Source organism: Paramisgurnus dabryanus, chromosome 8, assembly GCF_030506205.2.
Source record: "Paramisgurnus dabryanus chromosome 8, PD_genome_1.1, whole genome shotgun sequence".
Lineage (NCBI taxonomy): Eukaryota > Metazoa > Chordata > Actinopteri > Cypriniformes > Cobitidae > Paramisgurnus > Paramisgurnus dabryanus.
The window spans coordinates 19,777,572-19,802,973 of NC_133344.1; the positions used below are offsets into that span (position 1 = coordinate 19,777,572).

General features: G+C 38.3%; 1 protein-coding gene across 2 annotated transcripts in view; it reads left to right on the plus strand.

The window, feature by feature from the left end:
* The first annotated feature begins 2,188 nt into the window (after nucleotides 1-2,188).
* Nucleotides 2,189-25,402, plus strand: part of cuedc1b (CUE domain containing 1b) — a 36,241-nt gene continuing 13,027 nt past the window's right edge. The window contains exons 1-2 of one of the 2 annotated variants that reach the window (XM_065280868.2): nucleotides 2,189-2,916; nucleotides 22,163-22,734. In XM_065280868.2, the coding sequence (XP_065136940.1) occupies nucleotides 22,438-22,734 (297 nt within the window). In that variant the 5' untranslated portion in view covers nucleotides 2,189-2,916; nucleotides 22,163-22,437. Of the gene's footprint in view, nucleotides 2,917-18,608; nucleotides 18,775-22,162; nucleotides 22,735-25,402 lie in introns of those variants that run through there. The other variant, XM_065280869.2, reaches the window with a different exon arrangement.

Sequence of the window (25,402 nt, forward strand, 5' to 3'; positions counted from 1 at the left end):
TATAATGTTAGTTGGGGATGGAATAGAGGAGTAGACCTAGACTGATATAATCTGCTATTAAATGCTTAATTTAACTGCACATACTTTATTGTTAATAAAGTATTTATTAGTGCTGGGAAAAGATTAATCGTGAAAATAAAAGTAATTTTTTTGCATAATATATGAGTGTGTGCTGTGTGTAATTATTATGTATATTTAACCACACACACACACACACGCAAAAATATATATTTTATATATTTATAAATCTGAAATGAATGTGTGTGTGCGTGCGTGCGTGCGTGTGTGTGTGTGTGTGTGTGGTTAAATATACATAATAATTACACACAGTACACACACACACATATTATGCAAAAAACAATTTTATTTTGTATGCAATTAATCGCGATTAATCTTTTCCTAGCACTAGTATTCATAAAAACATTCATTCCTTAAAATTTTGTTAAAAAAGTTCACTGAAAGATGTCAACAGATATGGCATGTTTGGATTATGCCCTTATCAGAATGTGACCATATACACATATTGATTAATGCCACTATTATTATAACAGTACTAAATGTATCTTATGTAAATTTGCTTTGCAAAAAATGCCATAAAACAAATTCAATAATTTACAATAAGCAATAGTAAGCTGTATTTATCAATATTAAATGTAATAGAAGAAATTTTACAATTAAATACGATAAAGATGTACAAAATTTTCCTTCCTACATGAAAAACTACTGTAGTTATAATTAATTGACTATAGTAAACTAGTAAATTGTAGTACACTATGGTATATTAATCAACATACTTTGTTAATGTATATACACTTGTTAATATAGTGTCAGGGTTCCTGTTGCTCAATGAGAGATTGTGTTAGCAACCAAGTGTCATGAATTCAATCCGCAAGGCACACACATAGGCCTACTGATTAAAAATGTATAGATTGAATGAACTGTAAGTTGCTTTAGATAAAAGCATCCGCCAGATGCATAAAAACGTAAAAGTAGTCTGCCCTATGGAATTGATAAAACTTCAGTATTTAGGTATAGGCATATCTTGTAATTTTAATTCAGTATAGTAAATTCTAAAGTATAATACTGTATTTTTCATGTGAGTGTATTTTACTACACCTGCACAATGGCCTGTCACCATTTCCCAGCCCTGTTCCTGGAGGCACACCGACAGTGCACATTTTGGATGTCACCCACATCTGACCCCATTATTTCCCATCAGGAGTCTCTACTAATGATTGGATTCAGGTGTTTGGATAGAAATGTGCCTCCAAGAATATGGCTGTGAAACGCTGGTCGATGTTGATATAACTGCAGACTGGAGTTATCCAAATAGGGCGTGAACACCAAAAGTGGGCGGTTCCCCCAAAAGAAGGCGGGTAGTGTTAGTGTTTGGCGGGGATTGGGCGTATGCTCTTGCTTTGGAATCGATCTCGCGGAACTATGATGTCATACACTGATCGTTCTGCGCAGCGCCGCATGAAGTCGAACACACCAATTCCGTGCACTTTTGGAGTTTACGCCCCCATTTGGAGAGCTCCAGTCTGCAGAAAAAGCAGGTGTAATTCCGCTTACCGTTCACTAGGCGGCTGTGTGGCTCTCTGTTTCCTCGCACACACACGTTCAGACTGTGACAGATTTTTTTCCATCTCTTTGATTCTAGGCCTGGCAAACTCGATTCCTTTTAAGGATCCGGGTTATTGTGAGTCACTCACTAAAGTGATCCGGGTTGTGTGATTCACTTGAGTCATTTGAGTCAGTATTGCTAAATTGCCAAGGAAACTCAGTACAGACCCACTTGTAACCAGCTGATCCACGCGACTCGAGATTCTCAGAGCCGGAAACATTGCAGACTCGCAGACCATGGACATGAGACTCGCTCTACAGATCCACTAACCGGCTGATTCGCGTGGATCAGCCGGAGCCGGTTAGTGGATCTATAGAGCGACTGAAGTATCCTCAAAAGCAAATCCATAACAAAAGCCTTTCACTTCTGAAATAACATGCTTATAGGTTTTAGGTTTGGTGTGTATGGTCAACCATTTAAAAAAGAAGCCTAATAACAATAGCATAATAATATAGAGAAAATATAGAATAAAACTGTCCTGCTATTGTAGCCCTCAGAGCCGGAGAGACAGTTCGCGCAGATCAGCCGGTTACGGATCAGCCGGCGGATCAGCTGGTTACGAATCAGTCGGTTACGGATCAGCCGGTTACGAGTTGAGAGACTCTCGAGTCAGAGCAGATTCGCATGTCTCTCGAGTCCGCATGGTTTCCGGCTCTGGGTGAGAATCTCGGGTCAGTTCGCGGCTCGCGCGGATCCATGGGTCTCTCGAGTTTGCAATGTTTCCGGCTCTGAGTGAGAATCTCGGGTCAATTCGCGGCTCGCGCAGATCCGCAGGTCTCTCGAGTTTGCAATGTTTCCGGCTCTGAGTGAGAATCTCGGGTCAGTTCTCGCGCAGATCAGCCGGTTACGAGTGGATTTGTAGTGCGAGCGAAGTCTCATCAATAATGTTGAAAGAGGTTTGTGTGTGGTGGTGGCGCTGTTTATGGTTTTACATTGAATTGTAGTAGGACTCAACTGATCCGGGTTAATGACACTAGAGACTCGCGACTCATGAGTTAATTTAAAGATCCGGGTTAAAGATCCGAGTGAGTCACGACTCGAACAGGTCTATTTGATTCATCCCCATACAAAACAACACACTGCTAGTTCCCTTTCAGTGGGATTTCACGCGCCGGGACAGGAACACACCGACCGAGACTGAACCGGTGTCGACGAAGATGATGCATATTGACATGCATAGTACATTAAAACCCATCAGGTTGAATAAATTGTGATTATTTTAAGGATATATAAAGAGGAAACGGGGGAACGGGATTGGGAACGTGTGTTGCTGCTGTTCACCTAACGTTACAGTAAGTAGCTTTGTTTGTACACGGGCTTGAATTTAAACTTTAACTCCACGACCTTTGAGTTGTAAAACAGCTGTGTAGTTACAAAGGCGATTTAATCTCTAAATGCGTGTTTTATAACTATTTTGATGGTCTTTTAACAGGCAGGGTTCCTTTTTGGTTACTGTTGTTGTTGTTGTGTCTCGTGAACTGTTGCGGCCTCGCGTCTTATTATTTACACTTAAATTATATGTGTTTTAAATGAACGAGGATTTAAGAGAGTGTTAATTAAAAATAAAGTCTCAATATCTGAGCAACACCGTCTTATGTTCTGCATCAAGTGAAACCGTTGAAAACCATTGTCAGCTGTCTGCATCAGTGGATCCTAACCTTTTTGACTTCAAGGCCCCCTTATTGTCCACAACAATATTTGGAGACCCCATTCAGCATTTCTACTCGGCTTGACATAACTAGAAATATGTATATTTGTTATAAAATAACCAAACACTAAGAAATATCTTTATTTTTATTTGTTTTATCTTATTTTAATGCTGTTATTTTGGGGCATATTTTAAACAACATACGTCATCTTTGCCCTTAGTGGGCCCCAGACCCCTGGTTGAGAAAAACTGCTCTATATACAAAGCATTTTGAAGCATCGGAGAGATGGCTTATTATAACTGGTTTGAACACTTACATCAAAGCACCCCTGATGCTCACAAATGCAGTCTCCTCACAAAAATTTGTAAAAATTGTGTTTATAAGCCATTAATGCTTTCTAATGCATAGGTAAATGCTAAACTTTTTTACTCATTACAAATTTTTAGAAAACCTCACCCTAAGGTTTCAGATTATTTTTGGACAATTTACGATTCACAGGGATTTTAGAAAGTTGATCTTGTGTGCTTTCTTTGCCATCGTGTTATTCCCTTTCTTAAAGGTATCATTTGGAAGTCAATGGGGCTTCTGATTTATTTGCTTTCAAATTATTTGTCAAAAATCTTCCTTTGTGTTCATTCACCAGAGAAATGTATACAGGTTTGTCAAAACATGAGAGCAAATTATGACAAAATTTCTGGGTGAAGTATCACTTTAATAAATGTTTTGATTGAGATCTTCAGTTTTTCTTTGGATCTGACACATCCAGAGATCTAGTCCAGCTTCTCGTCTGCTATATTATAACTGGATTCCATGTGTTTGGGACAGCTAAAATAATATAAACGAAACCTCATGTCTGTGTATTCATTGTTTTGGCATGAATGCAGTTTTCTTCATGATCTACTCAGCATACCTTTGTACATAGAAGTTCCTTAATGAAACACTTCTGTCAGATTTTAAGATGCAATGCAGCACATCTGGTTTTGGCTTATGAAGCACATTTCTGGTCAAATCTGGATATCTGTTGGCCATATTTCTGAATAGTGAAGATGGTAATGTCCTGACAGCTGGTGCCACTCCTTTCCCCTTACAGGGTTTTTGATTTGCATGTGGCCACTGACCCTGCTTGAAGATGCTGGTGTAATTAATGGACTCATTGTAACAATTTACACACCCCCTATGTTTTGTTTGACATTATATGGTTAAAAGCTTTTTAAGACTTGATTGTCCCTTGTTCAAAATCAGGACTTGAGAACAAGATGTAGTTTGCCCCCTTCAGATCCTCTTATTAAGGCTGTTCCGAATACCATTTTTTGAGCTTCGAAGCTCTAGTAGAAATTAGGGATTCTAAACAATTAATCGTGATTAATCGTTAGCAGAATAAAAGTTTTTGTTTACATCACATATGTGTGTAAACTGTGTATAATAAATATGTATATATATAAATATGAACACATTCATGTATAATTTTAAGAAAAAAAAATGTATTTATTAAGCATTTATATTTATATATAATATAAATTATACATAAATATACAAATGTATATACACATGTAAACATTTCTAAAACATATACATGCATGTGTGTACATTTATTTATACAAAGTTATTATACACAGTTCACATATATGATGTAAACAAAAACTTTTATTCTGCTAACGATTAATCACGATTAATCGTTAAGCATCCCTAGTAGAAATCAAATCGAATATTCGAAGCTTCGGAAGGTTGAACATATTTTTCTGTTTAATAAAGGCAGGAATCTTTCTGTGCGTGTGTGTCTGTCTGTCTACAGTTTTATTATGTGGCGGATGTGTTGCTGCGGACCCAAGGGAGTGTAGTGCCTTTTTTCGTGCAATATGGAGATGTGACACGTTTAGAATTAATAAACTTTTAATAAACTACAGAACAGCGCAAGCCGGAAGCGGCGAACCTCAAGCTTCCTGCGAGAACAGCATTAGTGAAACAAAACACAAGAGCAATACTTTTAATAAGGTAGCCTAACATTTTTCTAACAAACAAACATTCCCGTATCAGAAATTAGCAGCACAGTAATTACTGCCAACGTAAAGGGTAGGCTATTTAAATAAAACCACGAAAATAAATGAACGAAGTTCAACAAACTGTAATAAAACGGTAGCATACTTTCAAAATCAAGTTTATTTACTAACACTTACACCATCCAATATGTTTTTTTCATCAGTAGAACAATAAAGAAGATATTTTGCAGAAACCCCAGTGCTCCATCATGCAAGTCAACCAATCCGACACTTTAAGCATATATATCCAATACAAAAGTAATCCCCCCATAACTCCGTGTGACATATTGACGTCTTGTGAAGCAAATTTATCAGTTTTTGCAAGAAACTGAACGTTATTTACAACACTATTGGCATGAATGCTAAAGCAGGAAGCGCGCTTTACGTTCGAGGTGATCTCTTCAACTGGTGGCGTTTGGTGGCTGTTGGCTATGGATGTTTGTCTTTCTGCGCCACCTACAGAGCGGGAGCGTAAAGCGCACTTCCTGCTTGGCAAAAGCTATGCATTAACGCGGAAAAAAATATTTATATATATATTCGAATCTCAAAACTGAAAATCGAATGTCAACCCACGGAACGAATATTCAAATATTTTGGTCCAGCCCCACCTCTTATTATTAATATTTGAGTATCGCAGTGCTTCGGTTGCCTATACAATTTTTAAACAGTTTGTTTCTTCATTGATTTCGAATAGGGATGTTAACAATTAATCGATCTTCGATTAATTGTCGATAAGAATTTACTCGATAAAACTTAACGATTGTTGAAAAACAAGATCATGCACGTGTGTGCGGCACCTGCGCAAAACACATACAGTCGGAGAAAAAAAAATTAAGCGAGCGCGCAAAAGTTAAACTACTAGCTATGATCACAACGATGCTCGATGTCAAGCACACGCATGTGCTTTTTAACGTCATGCGAGACGAGGCTGGCTGGCTGCCAACGCAACGAAATGACATCCGCAGTAAATCTGAGGGTCCGATGCAGAAAATGCAAATACGTTTAGGATACTGAAAGCAAAGACCTTCTTTAGGGAAGCCTGCAAGATTAGCATAGCAACGCTGCTATATACAGAGAAGGAGACCAGAAGCCGTTTTTAATGAACAGATTAAAATGTAATCTTAAATTATTGCAAGAAACTGTCAAATGTAAACTGTAACTGACTGTCGTTACACCCTGAATGCCCGCAACATATATCACTGATCATCGTTATTGACTGGCTGAGGCGTTGCGTGTTTTCTAATGGAAGGTTGCCATCTCCGTAATATAAGCATCTTTGCTGAAAGTACGTCTAAGCTGAGGTGACGACGAGAAAAGTGCCCTTCGTGTGCTTCTTGGATATAATTACAAAAAGTGTATCAACGACTCGGAAAGCGAGGTAAACAACTTGATAAATAACACTTGATGATAATAAAACTGTTATTTTGACATGGACTTTCATGCGTCTGTTGCAGAGTGCCCATGTGAGGCGGAGTTATACACTGTGTCTATTAGTCATTATATTTCATTACGAGATAAGTTTAAATTGATGATTTTATCAAAGCAACAACTAACGTTACATTGACTCATTTTACAATCCCACTAGCATGTTATTTAGACAAAATAAAATCTTTTAATTCGCGTGAGGAAGCTGTCGTTTTTATGCACACTTTTATGTCATTGGCTATATGCCACTGCAGTGAAGGCTTATTGCACTATTACTGTTAACGATTATTCGATTGATTGATCGTTAATTTAAATGATCATCGAATATGGGAAATTGCATAAATTGACATCCCTAATTTCGAAATAACAATGTGCTTGTTATTAAAGTTGCATTTTGGTTTAACATATTATCTTTGGCCTTAAGCATATAATACAAATGCAGTTAATGAAACCAGTTTTATCTCTTTAAAAATAGGCCTATGTGAAAAAGACTGGGAACTTTATACTATATACATATTTTAATGATAATGTTTTAACAGATCGGCGTCTCATATCGTAGGCATTTACAATGTTGTTTACATTTTCTTTTTAACAGACATTATTTTCCAAATCAGCTCACAAATGTGGATGACAAGGGAGCAAGAAGCATAGTGCCCACTGCTACATGTACAGCGCATTCACACGGGGCGTCAGCGCTTCCCATTCACTCTTAATGGGTGATGTCATGCGTTGCCGAACTGAATTGTGGATTCGTTGCTCGCGGCAGAAGTTGAACATTTCTCAACTTTTAAAGCAGCAATCAGATCGCCTTATGCAAATAACCTAGGCAGAGCCAGCCAATTACGTTTATGGAAGAACGGAGCATGTGGAGCGGCCACTGTGATTGGCTGTTGGCCACGCTTCAGACAAGCCTTCCGTTGTGCCCCGTGTGAATGCGCCGTTAGGGTTCATTCCATAAGTGGTATAGTACAGAGGCTAGGATTTACAAGCATAAAGAACGGAATTAAAAAATAATAATAATAATATTTGCTATAGAAATTTTAAACGTTAAAGTTAAACAGCGTAAAGTTTAGGTTAGGGTTAAGTTAGGTGTATGTTGGAAAGGTGTGTCCTTGGTTTGTTTTTGAAGGATCTGTGAACATTTGTCTTTTGCAAATGTTTTGTATGTGTGGCTTACGGCTGACAGTGGCAAACTTATGTTCCCCATGTAGCAGGTGGTGTAGAAAAGCTCTGTTAAGGTCATTATTATTGGTTTTATGTCACAAACCTGTAACAGATCTACACAGAGGCAACACCCTGAAGACCCTTCAGAAGGTCTTGTGGATATGTTGTGGTTTGAAGGTGACGGGTTTATTTTAGTTCTGTTAGTGTCATATCACAGTTTTACAGGTATGTTCTTTTAAATAGATGACCTAGCCTTTTAAATGTTAGGTCAAACAAACAAAACTGTTTGTTTGTTTTTTTGCAGTGGCACACTGCAGTTTTATATTTTTGGGGAAAATCAACCCTAGTAACATCAAATTTTACTTGCTGTCTCGCCATGTGAAGTCAGAGTAAGAGAGAAAAGTATTTGTCTCTTTCATAGTCATAGTCAATTTTTCTCAACCGTTTTTATTTTTTTATTTTCTTATTTTAAAATCTCAGTTCCTTTCATGTTGGCTAGGATTGTTTCTCCTTTTTGAAAGCAAGTCAGAGTACAGAAGGAAAATTAAGAGGAGAGTCTAATGGTGTGTGCACACTAAAAGACATTAATTCGCATGTGGCGATGCAAATTTAATGTAATCGTGAAATTTGCATGACAAATCTTCGCCCAAGCCAATCGGCAAAGAGCTTATTGACACAGAATAGTATGTGCAAACTGTACATGTTCAGCCATAAGTCCAATTTATAGTAGTGCGTAAGGTCTACTATAGGTTATCCGTAGCCTGACATGCACCCTACCAAATTTTTAACAGCGCATCAATTCTATGTGGACCGCAAGGGCTGTGTTTGTTCCACCAGAACCCCTCCCGTCAGGTAAAAAAAACTGCATCATAGGTATTTCCGTTTGTGACGGTGATGACAAAGATGGGCCAAGTTGAGGAGTGATTTAACTCAAACTGCAACAAAAGTCACTGTTTATTTACTTCCATCACTGCTGGTCATCTCAAAACATACACAACAAGCTGCTGTGTCTTCTTCGCTTGTGGGTTAAACTTGCCAAGCTGCTTCTTCATTGATGGTCGTGCTGCTACCGTGGTTACACGCGTGGATACTGCCTACCAGCAGTCTGCATGTGTGTTGCACATCGATGCTGAAGACGACGCAAAAGTATTAATAAAAACCGACGCATAACCTACGCCATCGCAGCTACGCTGTAGGACCTACGCACAACTATAACGAGCCCTTTAACGTTGTGCACTTTGTAGGTGGGGGTCACGCATACACGTATAGGAGTATGTAGTATGTAGGCCAGGAGAGGCATGGCAATGTGCATGCATTGAACGCCTGTGCATGTGTACAACTATAGATTCACTGTACAAGGCTGTGCGTTCGAGTGTGTGGATACCCTTGCATACACGCAAAAAAATGAAGTTGTTTTACTTGGTCCTTTTGATTCAACAATAATGATACTTTTTTGTTTGCAAAATGTTAAAATCCTGTTGAAATATCCATGCCCTCCCTGTGTCAGTGTGGGTTTACTCCGGGTACTCTGGTTTCCTCCCACAGGCCACAAACATGCAAGTTAGGCAAAATGAAGATGATAAATTGTCCCTCCCCCAACCTGTGTATGGATCTGAATAAAACTTGTGTATGGATTAACTGGTTCTCGCCATGAATATAGCCGTAGATGCTGGAATGGCGTAAAGAAATCCATGCCAAAAAGAAACCCGTTTTGAATTCCAAATACGTTCCATTTGGTTCCCAATACGATTCAAAAGCAGTGATGAATCAGGCCCAAACTTTTTGTGGTCCTATACAGGTGATTTTGCCAACAAATGTTTTTTTGGAAACCAACCCTGTAGTGATGCATTCAGACAGACATCTGTACAGTTAGCAGAGAGTGACCATGACTTATTATACTTTTTTTGCAGTCTTTGTGCTTTCTTCATTCAGAATAGAAGCAGCCAGACGTCACAGGCAGCGTAATTGATTGCGCTTTTGTCTAAGGTCTGTTTTGCCGTTAGTTTTTCTCCTGTTCGCCTGCCAATTTGTTCGAACAACCTGGCTCGCTCGAGAGTCAATGGAGGCTTTCCAGTTTCACCCCCGTGGGTCCGTTCTGTTCATCTGTTTACCGAACGACCATATTTTTGCCTCCGACTGCTCTGTTTGATGCTTTTAGGTCAATTCAGAATATAGGACATTATCACCAGAGCTAATGTTATTTTCCATCTGTTTATTTCATGTTTACTGTTTATGCCAGATTGATTTTGTTTCCAGTGGAGCAAGTTGTCTTCAATTTGTATTTGATCGTTCAAAGCTAGAATGTGTCAAAGGAATGTAATGCCCCATATATTTGAGCAACCAGATTTAGGTTTCTTTTGATCATGTCAGACGTTGCTCTCAAAGGATTCTCTGTCAACATACTCATGTTTTTCTGCATATGTGGTGAAAGCCACTTCTCTTGCGTCTTTTTTAGGAGGAAGGCAATTCTGATTTGTTGGCCTGCTGTTTGTAATGTTTAGCAAATAGTTTCCCTTTGGAAATTTATTTTTATACTTTCTCGTTGGATGGCTTTGGGGTCTTTAACATTTTAGGATTTATGCTGAAACAGTAGCTACTCGCTAAATGATTAATGGATTCTTTGGGATTTCAATGTTTTAGGATCTTTCTTAAATATTGATCATAGTGCATGCTTAAGCGATCGCCTGGCATCAATGTTTTTGTGTTCCTTTGAAGTCAAATCCTTGCAGAGTCTGTCAGATTTACCAAAATTAAGTGAAATCTATTTATAAAAAAAACTATTGCTTCTTGACTGGCCAAGACCTGTGAAAAGCAGCACATGGTCTGTTTTGCCTTTATCAGCTGTCAAAACAAGTTGAGCTGTTTTTGTTTAGGTGAATGCTCACAGGCTGGTGCAACTGTGACAGCAATGTTATTTAAAACTTGTAAGGAAGTTCTTGACACCTTATAGAGCTTCTTTGTTCTCCAGAGGGTCATAGTTCTTTGTTTATATTTTAACCTACTTTCTATGTTTATTGTAGTTTCACACAGTACATGGAGCCTCAGCATATGGCATATATTTCTGCTGAATTGGGCCATTTTACAGGCTCCCCAACCCAGTTATGAAAAACTAATAATATCAGCTCCATGTTGCACATTTTACAATTTTTAATATATTCATCTGATTATTGATTGAATAATTAGACCCGTTTGTTGTTCTAAAATGTTTTACTTTTTTAGGTTTGATCATTGCAAAAATGACATTCTTACTTAGTATTTTTGTCCTGTTTTCAGTAGAAATATCTAAAAATTCTTAAATTAAGATGCTTTTTCTTGATGAGCTAATTGACCTTAAAGAGCTAATCTTAAAAAAAAGTAAAAAAAAATTCTTAAACGCTTAATTCAAGCTAAATTTTCTCACTCCATTGGCAGATATTTTTGCTTGTTTTAAGTGAAACAAGCATTTTCCAGCTCCCCTAGAGTTAAAAATTAGATTCTTACCATTTTGGAATCCATTTAGCTGATCTCCAGGCCTGACGCTAGCACTTTTAGCTTAGCTTAGCACAATCCATTGAATCTGATTAGACCATTAGCATCGCGTAAAAAAATAACCAAAGAGTTTCGATATTTTTCCTATTTAAAACTTAACTCTTCTGTATTTACATTGTGTATCAAGACCAACGAAACATTTAAAGTTGTGATTTTCTAGGCAGATATGGCTAGGAACTATACTCTCAAACTGGCGTAATAATCAAGGACTTTGCTGCTGTAACATGGCTGCAGCAGGCGTAGTGATATTACACACTGCCCGAAAATAGTCCCCTGCTATTGAAAGTAACCAAGGGGACTATTTTTGGGCAGTGCGTAATATCATTGAACCTCCAGCAGCCATGTTACATCAGCAAAGTCATTGATTGTTATGCCAGTTAAACGACTGTGTATGGATTAACTTGTGTGAATCAACTTGTATGGATTAACCAGATCTCGCCCTGAATATGGCCATAGATGCTGGAATGGCATGAAGAATAAAGCAGGGCTCTGAACCGGTTCAAGGAACGAAAACGAAAACCGGAAACGAACAAAATTTTAACAGGAACAAAAACGAAAACAAAATCAATTTTAATCGTTCTGAACAGAAACGTTTATTTAAAATTACCATTAACCGGTTAATAACGTTATTTTATCGTTTTCTTTAATATTGTACTTATCAGTGACCAATCATGATTTGAACAGTACAACATGTAACTTTGACGCATCAAGCGTGAGTGACTTTGACACATAGCGTGAGTGAAATGGCCGCGCAGCAGTCATCGAGTCTCCGGCCCGATAGCATTTGTCTTAAATAACCACAAAGCTACCCATCAAATGTTCAGAGGTATGTTTAAGTTAAAACTTGCTTGGAAATATGAAGATGCAAACTGTAACTCAAAAAAGCCAGGGGACTTATACCACTGTCAATAACTTTTTAGATGGGTCGCCACCAAGAAATTCCTTTTCGTTATTATTTTTCTTACGACAAGCTGTCTTAACAAGTCTGTCTGCAATATTAAAGGATGTGGGGGAGAAGTACAGTAGCCGGGAATCACTGAGGTAACTTACAGAGGCACATTTAACATAAACATCCAGCAGAGTATGCTGCGGTTTCAACCAGTAAAAGACATGGTTGAAAACGGGGTCGTTTTTTTCACCTGTTTATACTTAAAATGAATGCAGGTATTTCTTTTGTGGTTTTAACAATTAATGAAATGTTGAAGTTTAGTTATATCATGTGTTATGTTATTATTTTTGTTGTGAAAATTAGTCTGTATGCATTCATTTGTTAAAGTATAGCCTGAATTAAAATAACGTTATTAACCGGTATTTCGGAACGTAAATGTTCAATGAGGAACGCAAAAACGGAAACGTTAAAATATCGATTCTGCTCGGAGTGAAACAATTGATAATTTTTTCGTTTTTAAGCCCTGGAATAAAGAAAGAAACTGTTAAACATTTGTGACGATGCAGCGCATTGCCCTGTTTGTGTCTGAACAAGTTGCAGACGACACGTGACATCACGTCATATGGTCTCTCTCTTTTTCTCTACCTACCTTTCGTACTTTTCTTATGGCGCTTTTCCATTGCATAGTACCCCACGGTTTAGTTTAGTTTGGGTCAGCTCACCTCACTTAGGCGTGGTTAGCTTTTCCATTGAGTTTAGTATCACTTCGCAGTGGGAGGGATTATAGGCGTGTCGTTATATTTGCGCTGCCTACTGCTGTGACATCATACAAGTGAGAGCGTCTTTGTACATTCCCATACATTTATTTATTTCTCACTCCGCCACAAAATTAAAATTGGCCACCACAAATAGATGTTTGCACATCGCGTTCACCTCTGTCTCACATAGTTTCTGATCAAACACCCGTGGCCTCAGTCGACGGCGCTCCGCTGAGCCTTATAGAAGTTGCATTTAAGCATATATAATGCTGACGTGCTCGTCGCGAATGTTTCGCCACAAACTGCAAGTCTGGAAAAAACTGTTATGGTGTCACTGATTCTCAACCTGTGGATGTTTTTCATCGCTAAATGGGAGTTTGGGAACTTATAGCAGAGCAGATGACAACATGTTTGCTTGAGACAGAGCAAGCTAGCATGAAGGTAAAGCTAATCTTTCACATTATAGCAATGACGTGACGATTCTCTCAGACCGATCAGTTATCTACAGTGTTTTCGCGTCACGTTTGGTTTCAGCTCGGGTCGCTTGGAACCCCAACCGAGGTGGTATGAAAAAAGTATAGGGTACTACGTACTGCATCCAGTGGAAAAGATCCCAAAAGTAAGCTGACCCGACCCAAACTAAACCAAACCGTGGGGTACTATGCAATGGAAAAGCTCCATTACTCTCACATGGCAACCAAATGCATTCAAATTTAGTAACAATTGATTTAATGTGAGTCTGTACTCCTTATTACCAGCATAATTTGGTCGGTGCACTTAATAGTACAGAGTTCCCTACCCAACCCTATTACTTAGGAAGGAAATACTTAAAGCCAGGGTGCAGAACTCTGAAGCCATTGTTGATATTTGAATTCACCTAAACAAACACCCCCCTACCCTAATAGAATCTGGACCTTCTTTTGATAGACCCGCCCCACACATATGAAACCCAGGCAAAAATGACGGTTAGTAGACACTCCCCTTACTGCTGATTGGCTACAAGTGTGTTTTGGTACTTGGCCCGACTCCCTTTTACAAAGTGTTATTCAAAAATCGTGCACCCCGCCTTTATAGTCAATGTTAATTGCAACCCATTTTACTTCCATAATGTGTTGCATTTTCCAATAAAACAGGATGTTTAACAAAAACAAAGGGTGGGAATTGACTTGATTAGAAGTCTAAAAAGTGTGCGTTGTTATCAAAATGAAAACACATTTTGCAAAACAATGAATATGTGTACAGCCTGTATGACATCAGCAAAAGTAATGTAATTTCAAAAGAAATTACACTTTTTCTTCCATTGACTTCCATTCATACACCATTGGGAAACGCAAGATATTTTTCTGTGTACCAGAGTTCAAGTCTAGGGAACTCTGACCTGTCAATTTGTATCATGTGAAGACATATGACCTGTAAAAAATCGGTACATGATCTTTCTCCACTGGAACGCAAATTTGGATGAAGTGTTCTGCACCCGTATTCCCAGCAGCGTCCAAAACGTTTGCATGCCTAAGTTTAGTGTGACCTCCCCTTTACTATGTTTTTATTTAAAAGCAAAGCATTTTCACTTTAAGACTCAATTCTGTGAACTCTGTAACCATTTTTCTTTTAGCAAAGATATTTTCCTAGAGCAAATGCTTTGTTTTTGCCAACGTACTGGACACAATAGGTTGAGTTTTTCTTGTACCCATCAAGAGCTCTTCACTTTAATCCATTTCTGTCTGCAAAATGAGACTTTACGGAGATAAATTATGCATGTAAAACATCTCACCGGGCATGACTGCTGTCAGGTGAAACATGATGGGCTTCATGATAATGTTGTTCGAACTGCTCTAAATGGAATTGTTGAAGTGCTGCCACGTGTGGATGTCTATTGGCCTGTTGCCAGCTTGCAGACAGGATATGATGTGTCTCTTTTCCTATAATTCTCATCACATGTTGATCTGAGAGCCGTCTGTGCACCGTGTAAGTTATTGACTAATATCTTTGTTTTAGTAGTCGATTACTGCTAATGTTGGGAATTGTTTTTATTATGTCCCAGGGGAAAAACAATAGATTTAGTTTCAGGATCAGGCAGCTTGACCTGCTTAAAATGGCTCGGACTAAATGTGTACTTCTCCATTATAACCATTTAGGTTTTAGAGATACACAACCTATCTGCATTATGAACAATAATGAGACAGCTGAAATTGTAATGGCGAATGACAGAACACTTTGGGTTTTGAATATTGATATTGAATCTATTGATTTGGTTAAATTGCAGCCATTTGTGGTTCACACAACCGTTTTGGGATTAAGATTTGAGTTTGAAAAAATGTGCAGGCACATTTTGGAAATTTGAAAACAAAAAAATGCAGGGTTAAAGGGGATTTTGGTGGGGGACTTTCCTACTGTTAATGTTTTTAATAGTTATTTATAACCAAGTCGGAATAGGCAGCTAAACTGCCCAAAGTCACAAGAAGACAGATTTACAAAACATTTATTAAAGGGTAAAAGTCCCAAGACAAAAACACTGGATCCCATTAGTAAATATAGAAAGTTGTCAGATACAGATATAGTCTTGTGAAAAATAGCACTGTGGAATGCACAGCCTTGGCCCTAGGCCATGCCAACTATAAGCTGATTGCGTGCACTGCAAAGCATTTACACTGCATTCAAGCTCTTTGATATCGGGTGTTGGTGATGGGTGGGATGTGTGGTACATCAAAACAGGAAGTGAGTGTCCCAAGAAGAAAGGATAAGTGAAAATGGGATCTTCTGCATTTTAGCTGATGATAGATAGACTCATGTTGACTAAGGTCCTAAGGCATTAAATTCATGAACTGAATCGTTTAGACCATTTACACCAGGGGTGTCAAACATGCGGCCCGCGGGCCGGATACGGCCCGCAAAGGTGTCCAATCCGGCCCGCGTGATGATTTATACAGTATTATTAAATATTAAATACATATTTTAAAAACCCTTTTAGGCGGGTGTCTAGTTCGTTTTTAATATGAGAGACTTGCGGAAAGCAGCAAAACGCGGAACATAGAGTAAACACGGTGCCCAAAAATCTTGCTGTTTTATTGTTACCGCTCCGCTAAAGATCCACTGATTCCGGTGATCCACTTCGTGTTTTCTCGCCCGCTCCGCAGCATCTCTGGTGTCCACTCTCTGCCTGGAGAGCGAAGACGACAGTTTCCGAAGTTCGTTGTATTAACAGGTAGATTCATTACATTATATCAGTTGTTAAACCGCAGAATTAGTAATTTGTAAGTATGTTTATGTATTTCTTCCGGTAATGATTTGCTGTCAGTGTTCTAAAAGTGCTAAAAACTTAGCAAGCTAACAAAAACAAAATATCCACATTCTTATTAACGTTACAATGCTTGTCTAATCGATTTAATGTTCCCGATCTAAGTTAATATAAACACTAAATTTGCTGTTGTTGGCACACTTTGTAGACAAAAAATACAAAAAACACCAATGCCTTCACAAAATAACGACAGAGAACGGAAAGAGAGGCTTTTAGCAGCAGTTCAACATTGCAAACATGGATTCAAAGCTCCATCAAGCCAGCAGGTAAATCATATTGAATATTTAGCAGATTGTCACACTTTAATTCTTATTATAATTCCCATTATAATCACTTGTCTAAGTTGATGCTAGTAATATAATACATAATATTTATAATACTTTATTAAAACCATAATAATAGTACCACCCCCCATAGTGCCATTTTTGGTTTGGGCCACTGCCCCATCTAGCATTTTCTAAATGACTGTTCTCATTACAAATATATTCCAAAGAAAAGTGAATGGTTTATAAATAATTTTGGCATTGAGGCAAAAGAAGTTAAATTAAAGCTTTTCAACCTATAAGGCCAGTGGATTTTGTACAGATGTAAATTTGTGTGTATAATATGAACAGTATGAGTGTGACCTTATGAAATGTAGTTTTCACAGAGCTGTGTGTTTCTCTGGTTTTCTTGCTAAACAAACTAATTAATTGGTTTGTTAAGTTAATTTTAACACAATTATCAGCACACTAAGGTTTAAAAAAATTATCCGGCCCGCACTTCATGGCGTTATTTACCATCCGGCCCACAGCCTAAAATGAGTTTGACACCCCTGATTTACACATTGAAATTGTTGCAATTAAAGGTGGGTTATAAATGAAATGTTCTAAATGAAATGCTCTGCACATGGTACAAGCCTTTATGGCTCCTCTTGTCTTTGTTATAAAGCATCCTGTTCCCTATTTCCTGTCTCCAGGGATCCCTTTTGGGAATTGAGAATACAGAAAGAATTCCATAATGCAGTGATCCATTACACATCAAGGAGATTTGGACTAAAAATAGTAGCCTATATCAGTATCAAGGAACAAGTACTTCCACACAACAACACATTTGTGTGCAGCAAACAGAAGCATGGGTTGTCATATACACAGTATATGTCTTGTAGATATTTTTCAAATTCTTAAATAAGGGTATGTTTATAAAAATTATGTATAAGAAATGTTAATTTAGTTTCACAAATTTTCTCATTTTGTTTGTCTCTCGTTTACTGTAATTACATTTGTGTAATGTTGGCAAATCGGCTACACTGTTTTCTTAATATTGGTATCCCTGTCAGCCATAAAAAACACTAAAGACATGAAAAGAATAATGGGAATATTGGATTTTAGGGAAATGTATGTTTCTGGCTTATTTTTGGTTATGTTGATATAAATTGGGCATCATAGCTACTTTCCAGTGTCTGGACACAAAGCTTGTGTTTGGTGTTTTTTTATAAGATGAAATAAGACATCATTTTGTAGAATAAAAGCTGTTGTAGGGTTAAATATATGCAAGAACTAGTAAAGTAAAAAAGGGCCATTCAAAAATCATTATGCAAGTACTATAAAGCACATTTATATACTTTAAGTCATTAGATGATTTTTAAAATTTTATGTTATATTTCCTAAAGTTTGTAAGCTGATTAATAAGCAAAAATACTGCACCTTATTTGATATTATTTATGCAACAAGCTTTGAATGATATAATACATTGCTGCTAAACTTTTTAATAGATCATATATTTTCAAAAGTCATTTTCCATTGATTATTTTTTAGGTTGCCTTTACTCTTAGCCAAGCAGGTCATACTCTTGTTTCATTGGACCTTTCTTGTTGTCAAGGCATCGCAGTGTCTGAGCCGAACGAATAAGTAGATGCAAACTGGAGCTTTGTTCATTGGGGAGGTAAAACAATACCTTTCACTCGCAAAGTAATCCGCAAGCCACCAAATTTGGCCGTGAGGGGAATTTTTCCCAGAGCACCAATCAGAGTGTCTGGCTGTCTTGCCCTGCTGGCGTGCATACGTTCTCATGTCACTGCACGGCAAAGCATCCTGTTTACATCACAAAAAGTCTCCATGCCAATGAGAGGCTGGTAAGGGGTACTGGGTCCTGGCAGTGCCATGCGGGCTTGGCCTGGAATCAGCTGTGTGTATTGTTTAGGTTGTGCAGGGATTTCTCTGCCCTGCACTGAGGGAAAAGAAAGGGAGGGTAGGGAAATGAGATCTTGGGACATCACAGTAAGGTTGGAGCCGTCGTCTTGCACATTTTTAGCATTCCTGTTTTACATACACAGAAAGCAGAAATGCAGAGAACTTTAGTCTTCTATATGTGAGGACCGGTGGAGGACATTTATGGTGGTTTTGCTTCTAGCAAAGGAGTCAAGAGGTAACTGAATGCATTTGCATGTGACAATGAAGATAATGATGAAATTTGTTGAGTATAATGGTTTATGCGGTTTGTCACTTTGTTAGTTTAAAAGTCTGAGATTTTTTTTCTGAACTTTCTCCATTATGCTAGGATAAATAGATCATTAAGTTTTTAATAAGCAACATCCATGCCAACTCGAGTGCATGCTGTCATTAGAGCATAAAATATGTAGTGAAGCAAATATATATTTTATGCATTTTTTCGGGAAAAATGTATTTTGATTGGTTAGTCATAGCATTCTGCTGTCAAACATTTTGAAAAATGCAGGTCTCGCAAAATCGCTAGCTTGACATCCCGAAGCTATTGTGCCTTGCAGCCGGGCTACCAAAATGCATCTCCGCCCTGCCCATTGGGCTATCTTGACCTATAGAGAGGAAAAATATATTTAAGTGCTTTTGCATTCTGTCACAGATTTAAATAGGTTATTATGGTGTATGTAATTCAGTCATCTGGTGTTTAAATTGATTTGAACGCGCGCTCACTTTACTTTCACTTTCCATTTGGAATCGAGCAAAGCCATAAACTTGATAGCAGTACTGATTTGTCATTGACAATCTGGATCTGTTGCGCAAAATTTTCTCAAACTTCATTTTTTCAATCATTATTATCCAAACGAAAAAAATTAAATCTCCTGCAGCAAGCTTAAATGTGATATAAATTGCATGTGTAGTGAAGAGAATTGCGAAAAAGGTTACATTATTGGCGCTTTTTTCATTGCATAGTACCCCATGGTTTGGTTTGGGTCAGCTTACTTTTGGGGGCTTTTCCACTGGGTTCAGTACGTAGGACCCGATACTTTTGTTTTAGTACCACACCTCGGTTGGGGTTCCAAGCGACCCGAGCTGATACCAAAACATGACACAAAAACACTGTAGATTACTGGTTTGAGAGAATCATCACTACCAGCGTCATCGCTATAACGTAAAAGATTAGCTTTACCTTCATGCTTGCGCTGTCTCAATAAACATGTTGTCATCTGGGCTTTGCTATAAGTTCCCAAACTCCTTTTTTGCGATGAAATTTATGCACAGGTTGAGAATCAGGAACACCATAACATTTTTCCAGACTTTCAGTTTGTGGCGGCACATTCACGTCGCGCGCGTTTCACATATATGCTTAAATGCAACTTAAATGTGGCTCAGCGGAGCGCATCAACTGACGTCACCGGTGTTTTTACCGAAACTGTCATGTGAGAAAGAGGAAGTGATAAACACGATGTGTAAACATCTATTTGTGGTGGCCAATTTTTATTTTGTGGTGGACTGAGAAATAAGTTAAATGAATATGGGGATGTATTCCAACAATGCTATTACTTGTAGTAGGCAGCGCAAATAAAATGACGTGCCTATAATCCCTCCCACTCCGAAGTGTTACTAAACTCGATGGAAAAGCTAACCAAGCCAAAGTGAGGTAAGCTGACCCAACCTGACCCAAACAAAACCGTGGGATGCTATGCCATGGAAAAGCGGCATATGTGAGCAGAACTCTTAAAGTGACAGTAACCCCTATTTTTATGATCAGAAATATTATTCAATCTGTAACTGGTAAAAAGTTTGACACGACTTAAGTTGATTCAACAAAAAATTGAAGGCAGCAGTGATTATTGAGTGTTGGTATTGTAGTTTCAAAATTTGGCCTGTGGTGAAAACTAATAGAGAAACCCTGGGCCATGCCCTTAACGTCGAGTAGCATTTTCTTATGTGATTTCAGTTAATATTCCAGCTTCAGAATCTGAAGTTTATATATATTTCAGTTTAGTTGGTAGCAAATATTTGTATTGATGATTGTAATTTTATTGTGCTATTAGTGTTTTGATAGCTGTTTTGTCTCAATATTCTACATTAAAGTAATGTAATTTTTATTTCCGGCTACTTGCATTTATTTCGGGCTACCAAAATCTGCCTGCCCAAAGGGCTACCAGGGATTTTGAAATTTTGCAAGCCCTGTAACGACAACTAAGCTGTTATCTTATACATTCAGTTTTCTGCTTATTGTTTCTCTTTTGCGGTTTTCCTTGCATTTAATTGTATTACTTCAACTGATTATTGCTCTATATTCATGTTAAATTGTTAGATACAGTGTATTCATGTAATAAGCAAGATAAGGTGCAGTTAACGGATATGACGCTACGCTGCACATAAGGCTAATACGCTACTGTATGTTAATAAAAAATTTGATTATGCAATTATTCACGTTGACTGTAGTGCATATGTTCTCCAAAGCAAATTTGTGATTGTAAATAATTTTCTAAATATTCTGGCGACAGTTTTTGCCTGTTACAGACCAGTTTATTGAGCCGAGATCTTTCCTGCCATGTTTTTGTGGCTCAATCACTATGTTTACATGCACCCTCACAATGCAATTATAATGAGAATTTGCTGATTACATATTACCTCATGTAAATACAATATTTTGATCAATATAATTTGATTAACTTATAATCGCAGCAAGCATAATGGCATTAAAGCCATTATGCCAATTTGAATTGCAGTTAGTGGGCATGTAAACATTTTAATCACATCTATTCTGCACAAAACAAAGTGTGCATGTGCTTTTGTCATGCACGTTAAGCTCAGATTCATAGTAAGCATGACATTAGGAAGTTTTCCCTGAACTCTGTCAACACGAATAACCTTCACCCAGAGACAGCACGAGTAGCGCAACAGTGTTAATCACAGCAGTAAATAATGAAATACAACTATTAGGAACGTGCTTGTCATTTGAGGTAGAAACAGTGGCCAGTAACACACCTACTGTGTGTGAGTGCATAATTTGTGATGTGCATTGGCGTATGTGAATAATAACCACAATTCTTTGCTGAACAGAACCTAAAAGCAACAATTATTATTTGTTCAGACCGCATGTATATCACAATATTGGGTTATGAGAATGAGATGAGATTTTTACATGTTTCAGAAAATAATAAGATCGCACAGTGTCTTGTCACAACCCCCTACCAGTTATTGTTAATATGACTTGGCCTAGCTTTGTTTGAGCTCTGTTAAGCTCAATTTGGTCTTTATAAGCACATTTGTTTTACGGTAGTAATCATCATGGTAGTTTTTCTTCGCAGTTCCTGCAAGCTAGTTTTCCTTTTAGTGAAGATGAGCTTATTCTTTTCTGCCTGTTTTGCATTATCTGTGGATGTTATTATATCCGTCCCTCGGGAACTTTGTAACAGCATGTGTGGCCATAAGCAACTAAATCCGGGTCTGTTGGTCTCCAGAGCGAGCCAATGAGAAGCATGAGATCAGATCATTAAACAGTTTATGTTTGGCAGTTAAAGGTTTTTATAATGAAGAACATCATTTCAAAGCCTTACTCATGTCTCTGTATTTGTTTTCAGGCCGAGTAGAGCTAATGGGGGATCACACTGTTGTGCGCCACGTCTCGAATCAAGCACTTGGGACCAGACCGTCTACTTAGCCGGTGCCAGAGCATGCATACTGTCGTGCTGGATGCAGATTAACAACCAGAAGAGAAAGAAACCATTTCCCTGGCTCACAATGAGAAATTGTATCTGATTAGCTGTAGACAAAAAGCCAGGAATCACTTAAAAATCAAAAAGAGACATTTAAAAAATATATATTGTTGGACTGGTGTCGAACGGGCTCCCATAGGATGACCAGCCTTTTTCGGCGCAGCAACAGTAATGGAGGCTCTCGGGGGAGCGGCGGTTCGGCAGCAGGGGAGCTCAACAACTCCAGGCCCAACCGGCAAGTTCGACGCCTGGAGTTCAATCAGGCCATGGAGGACTTCAAAACCATGTTCCCAACCATGGACTATGAGGTTATCGAGTGCGTTCTCCGCTCCAACAACGGAGCTGTGGACGCCACCATTGACCAGCTCCTCCAGATGAGCATTGACGGGCAGAGCTCGGATGACAGCTCAGATTCAGATGACAGCATCCCGCCAGAGGTTAGCATCCTTTTTCACCTAATAGGTTTTTCGCGCTACGCCTCTTTATGTGTTAGATGGAGATGGTATAGAAATACGATCATGTGAGATCTTGTTGAATAATAATAGTTGAGTCTTTGTCGTCAGACAGCACGGATACGTGTCTGCTTTATACAGTGCGACCTGTGCAATTATAATTAAAGCCAGGTGCTGATTCTTCATAACGTGAACTGCACATTTATCAGGCCCTTCTTCTTCTCACAGTGTGACCAGGTTATTTAAAAACAAAGCAGCATTGCCAGGTTGCGGCCTTTCGTCTGAGTTCTGATTTGGGCTACTTTTAAACTGTTTCTGCATCCGCAGGTTGATGTTTTTTGCGAATTAGAGATGCAAGTATTTGGTTCTTTAGTTATTGGTAATTGGGATGTAAATTGTCGTTGGGATGCTTTTGGACTAGTTTTAAATAGCCATTGGGCTGGTTTTGTTACGCGGATCTGGCAACCCTGACAGGAACAATAACGGAAGCAAACTCACAGAAAAATGCATAAAGAAAAAAAAACGTTTAATTTCATCCTTTAATATAACCGATTTTGTATTTATTAAGTTGTTGTTGGGTTTTCATAAAAATAGTTATGAACCACAAGCATCGGTTTTAAAGTAAGGGGGAAATCACAAAATAACGATTGATGTTATTTCTCATCAAGGTCTAAAATTGAAGATTAAAATTAGTTTATTAATCACCAGCACATCCCTGACTCAATTCATTTTGTTTATTTATATTTTGACATTTGAAGATGTTTAACTATTTAGAAGGTGCACAAACATTTTTTATTTAAAACTCACGTAACACACGCTGTTTCTGCATTTCTGATGTTAATCTGGAGTACCTATAGAGTAGTATGACATCCTTTATATCTCAGAAGAGTCTTTAGTTTAATCAGATTTCTAAAAGAAAGATTAGCTTTACGGAATCTTTCCGATAACGTACGAAAAAATGAAGAAGGAGGAGTTACTACCACGGGTGAAGCGAGTACGAGTCATGAAACACTATACAACACTTATAACTTATGATTCACTACATGTTCGTGTCATTTATATAATATGCAAGCACCTATTTCCAACATAAGACAGAAGTCTTACTTACCGCATGCAACTCATGACCCGGTTGGGAAAATCCAGCGCATCAAACACACACGCAAAATTCCGCTGCTACCCCGGATAATAAACTATATCCATTGTTTTCATAAGGCTGACTTTATTCTCCTTACATCCAAAAACACACTTCTTCATTCGTGCCATTGTTGAGTTTTGAAATTAAACAGAGCTATCGCGTGATGTGAATGTTTGTAAGTTCTAGCGTCTCCCGCTGATTGACGGGTGGGAGGGGTTTTCCGGGGGAAGTGCCCATATAAAGAAGTGATACGTATAGAAAACCCCTGAAACGTCAGCTGGACCTGTAATCGAAAAAAATTTTCCGAAACTTGTACGAACCCTGGCGAAGTGCATTTGGCACAGAAATACTCTGTAACATGTCCAACTGCTTTTTTGACACTTTGCCTACGTTTAGCATGAGGAAACAACTCTATAACTGTGTTAAAAAGTCAGAATGCTTGCTTGAAATACCATTGAACCCCCCCCCCTTTAAGGCTTAAAATATCAAAAATGAAAGCAATAAAACTCAAAGTCTGACTGAGTGTCTTATGCCTGGCTCACACTACAGGATTATCAGCCCGAATTTACCCCGATTTTCCCCCCTCGAGAATCCAACCTCGAACGTCTCCGAAGTTTGGCCCAGATTATCCTGTAATGCGAGATGTTTAAAAATAAAAAATTACACATTCCTAAGTGCAATTTCAAGCAAATCGGGTCCACCTCGATTTTATCAATCATGTTTGATATTTAGGATTTTAAAGAGTAACTAAACCCCTGGTCAGACCCTGACTCCACCCACTGGCAATATTTGAAAAATGCAAGAAAAGTGGTCAGATCCCAACGGAGATAGAGGGGACGAAATAAGCTCGTACCAAGTGTGTGGTGAGATCGTAACAAGGGCGTGGTAAGCTGGAATCTGCTTACGTCACGAGGTATTTTTTGGACCCAACATCCAATAGGAAAATAAAACTGCAGTAGCCACCGTTCCACTTGAAGAGGGCAGCACTCAGACGTTTTTACACCATATATTGTAGTATTGAAACACTTTATATGACTAGTAGATGGCGCAGCTGAAGAAACTGCCAGGGTTTCAAACATTTTAGTTGATTTGACATAAAATGACCTAGCAGGTGTTCACCATTAATGACTCAATCACTTCATTATTTCATTAACGTTAACACTTGCCATGTTTCCATCACCATGATGGAATGTGAATTTTAGTATTGCATAAAAAAGCGAGTGATGGATTCGCAAAAATGTTTTACGCCTGCTAGAGGTTGTTTTTGATTTATGCAAAAAAGAGTAAATGCGAATAACGGCAGATGGAAACGCATTTGCCAAATTCATTTAGATGTAGCAAACATTAAACCTACGTGACTGTTCGCCTAGCTGTTTCCGCTGGAGTTGTCTTTACCATATATGGGGCTTGACGTCGTCACAATGTCCTTGCTGCTAGTGCCTTCATCCAATATGCTACATTCCTTCTTCTGTGCGCAGCATTTAGTTTGGCAATTACAAACTGCACTGCTAATAAATT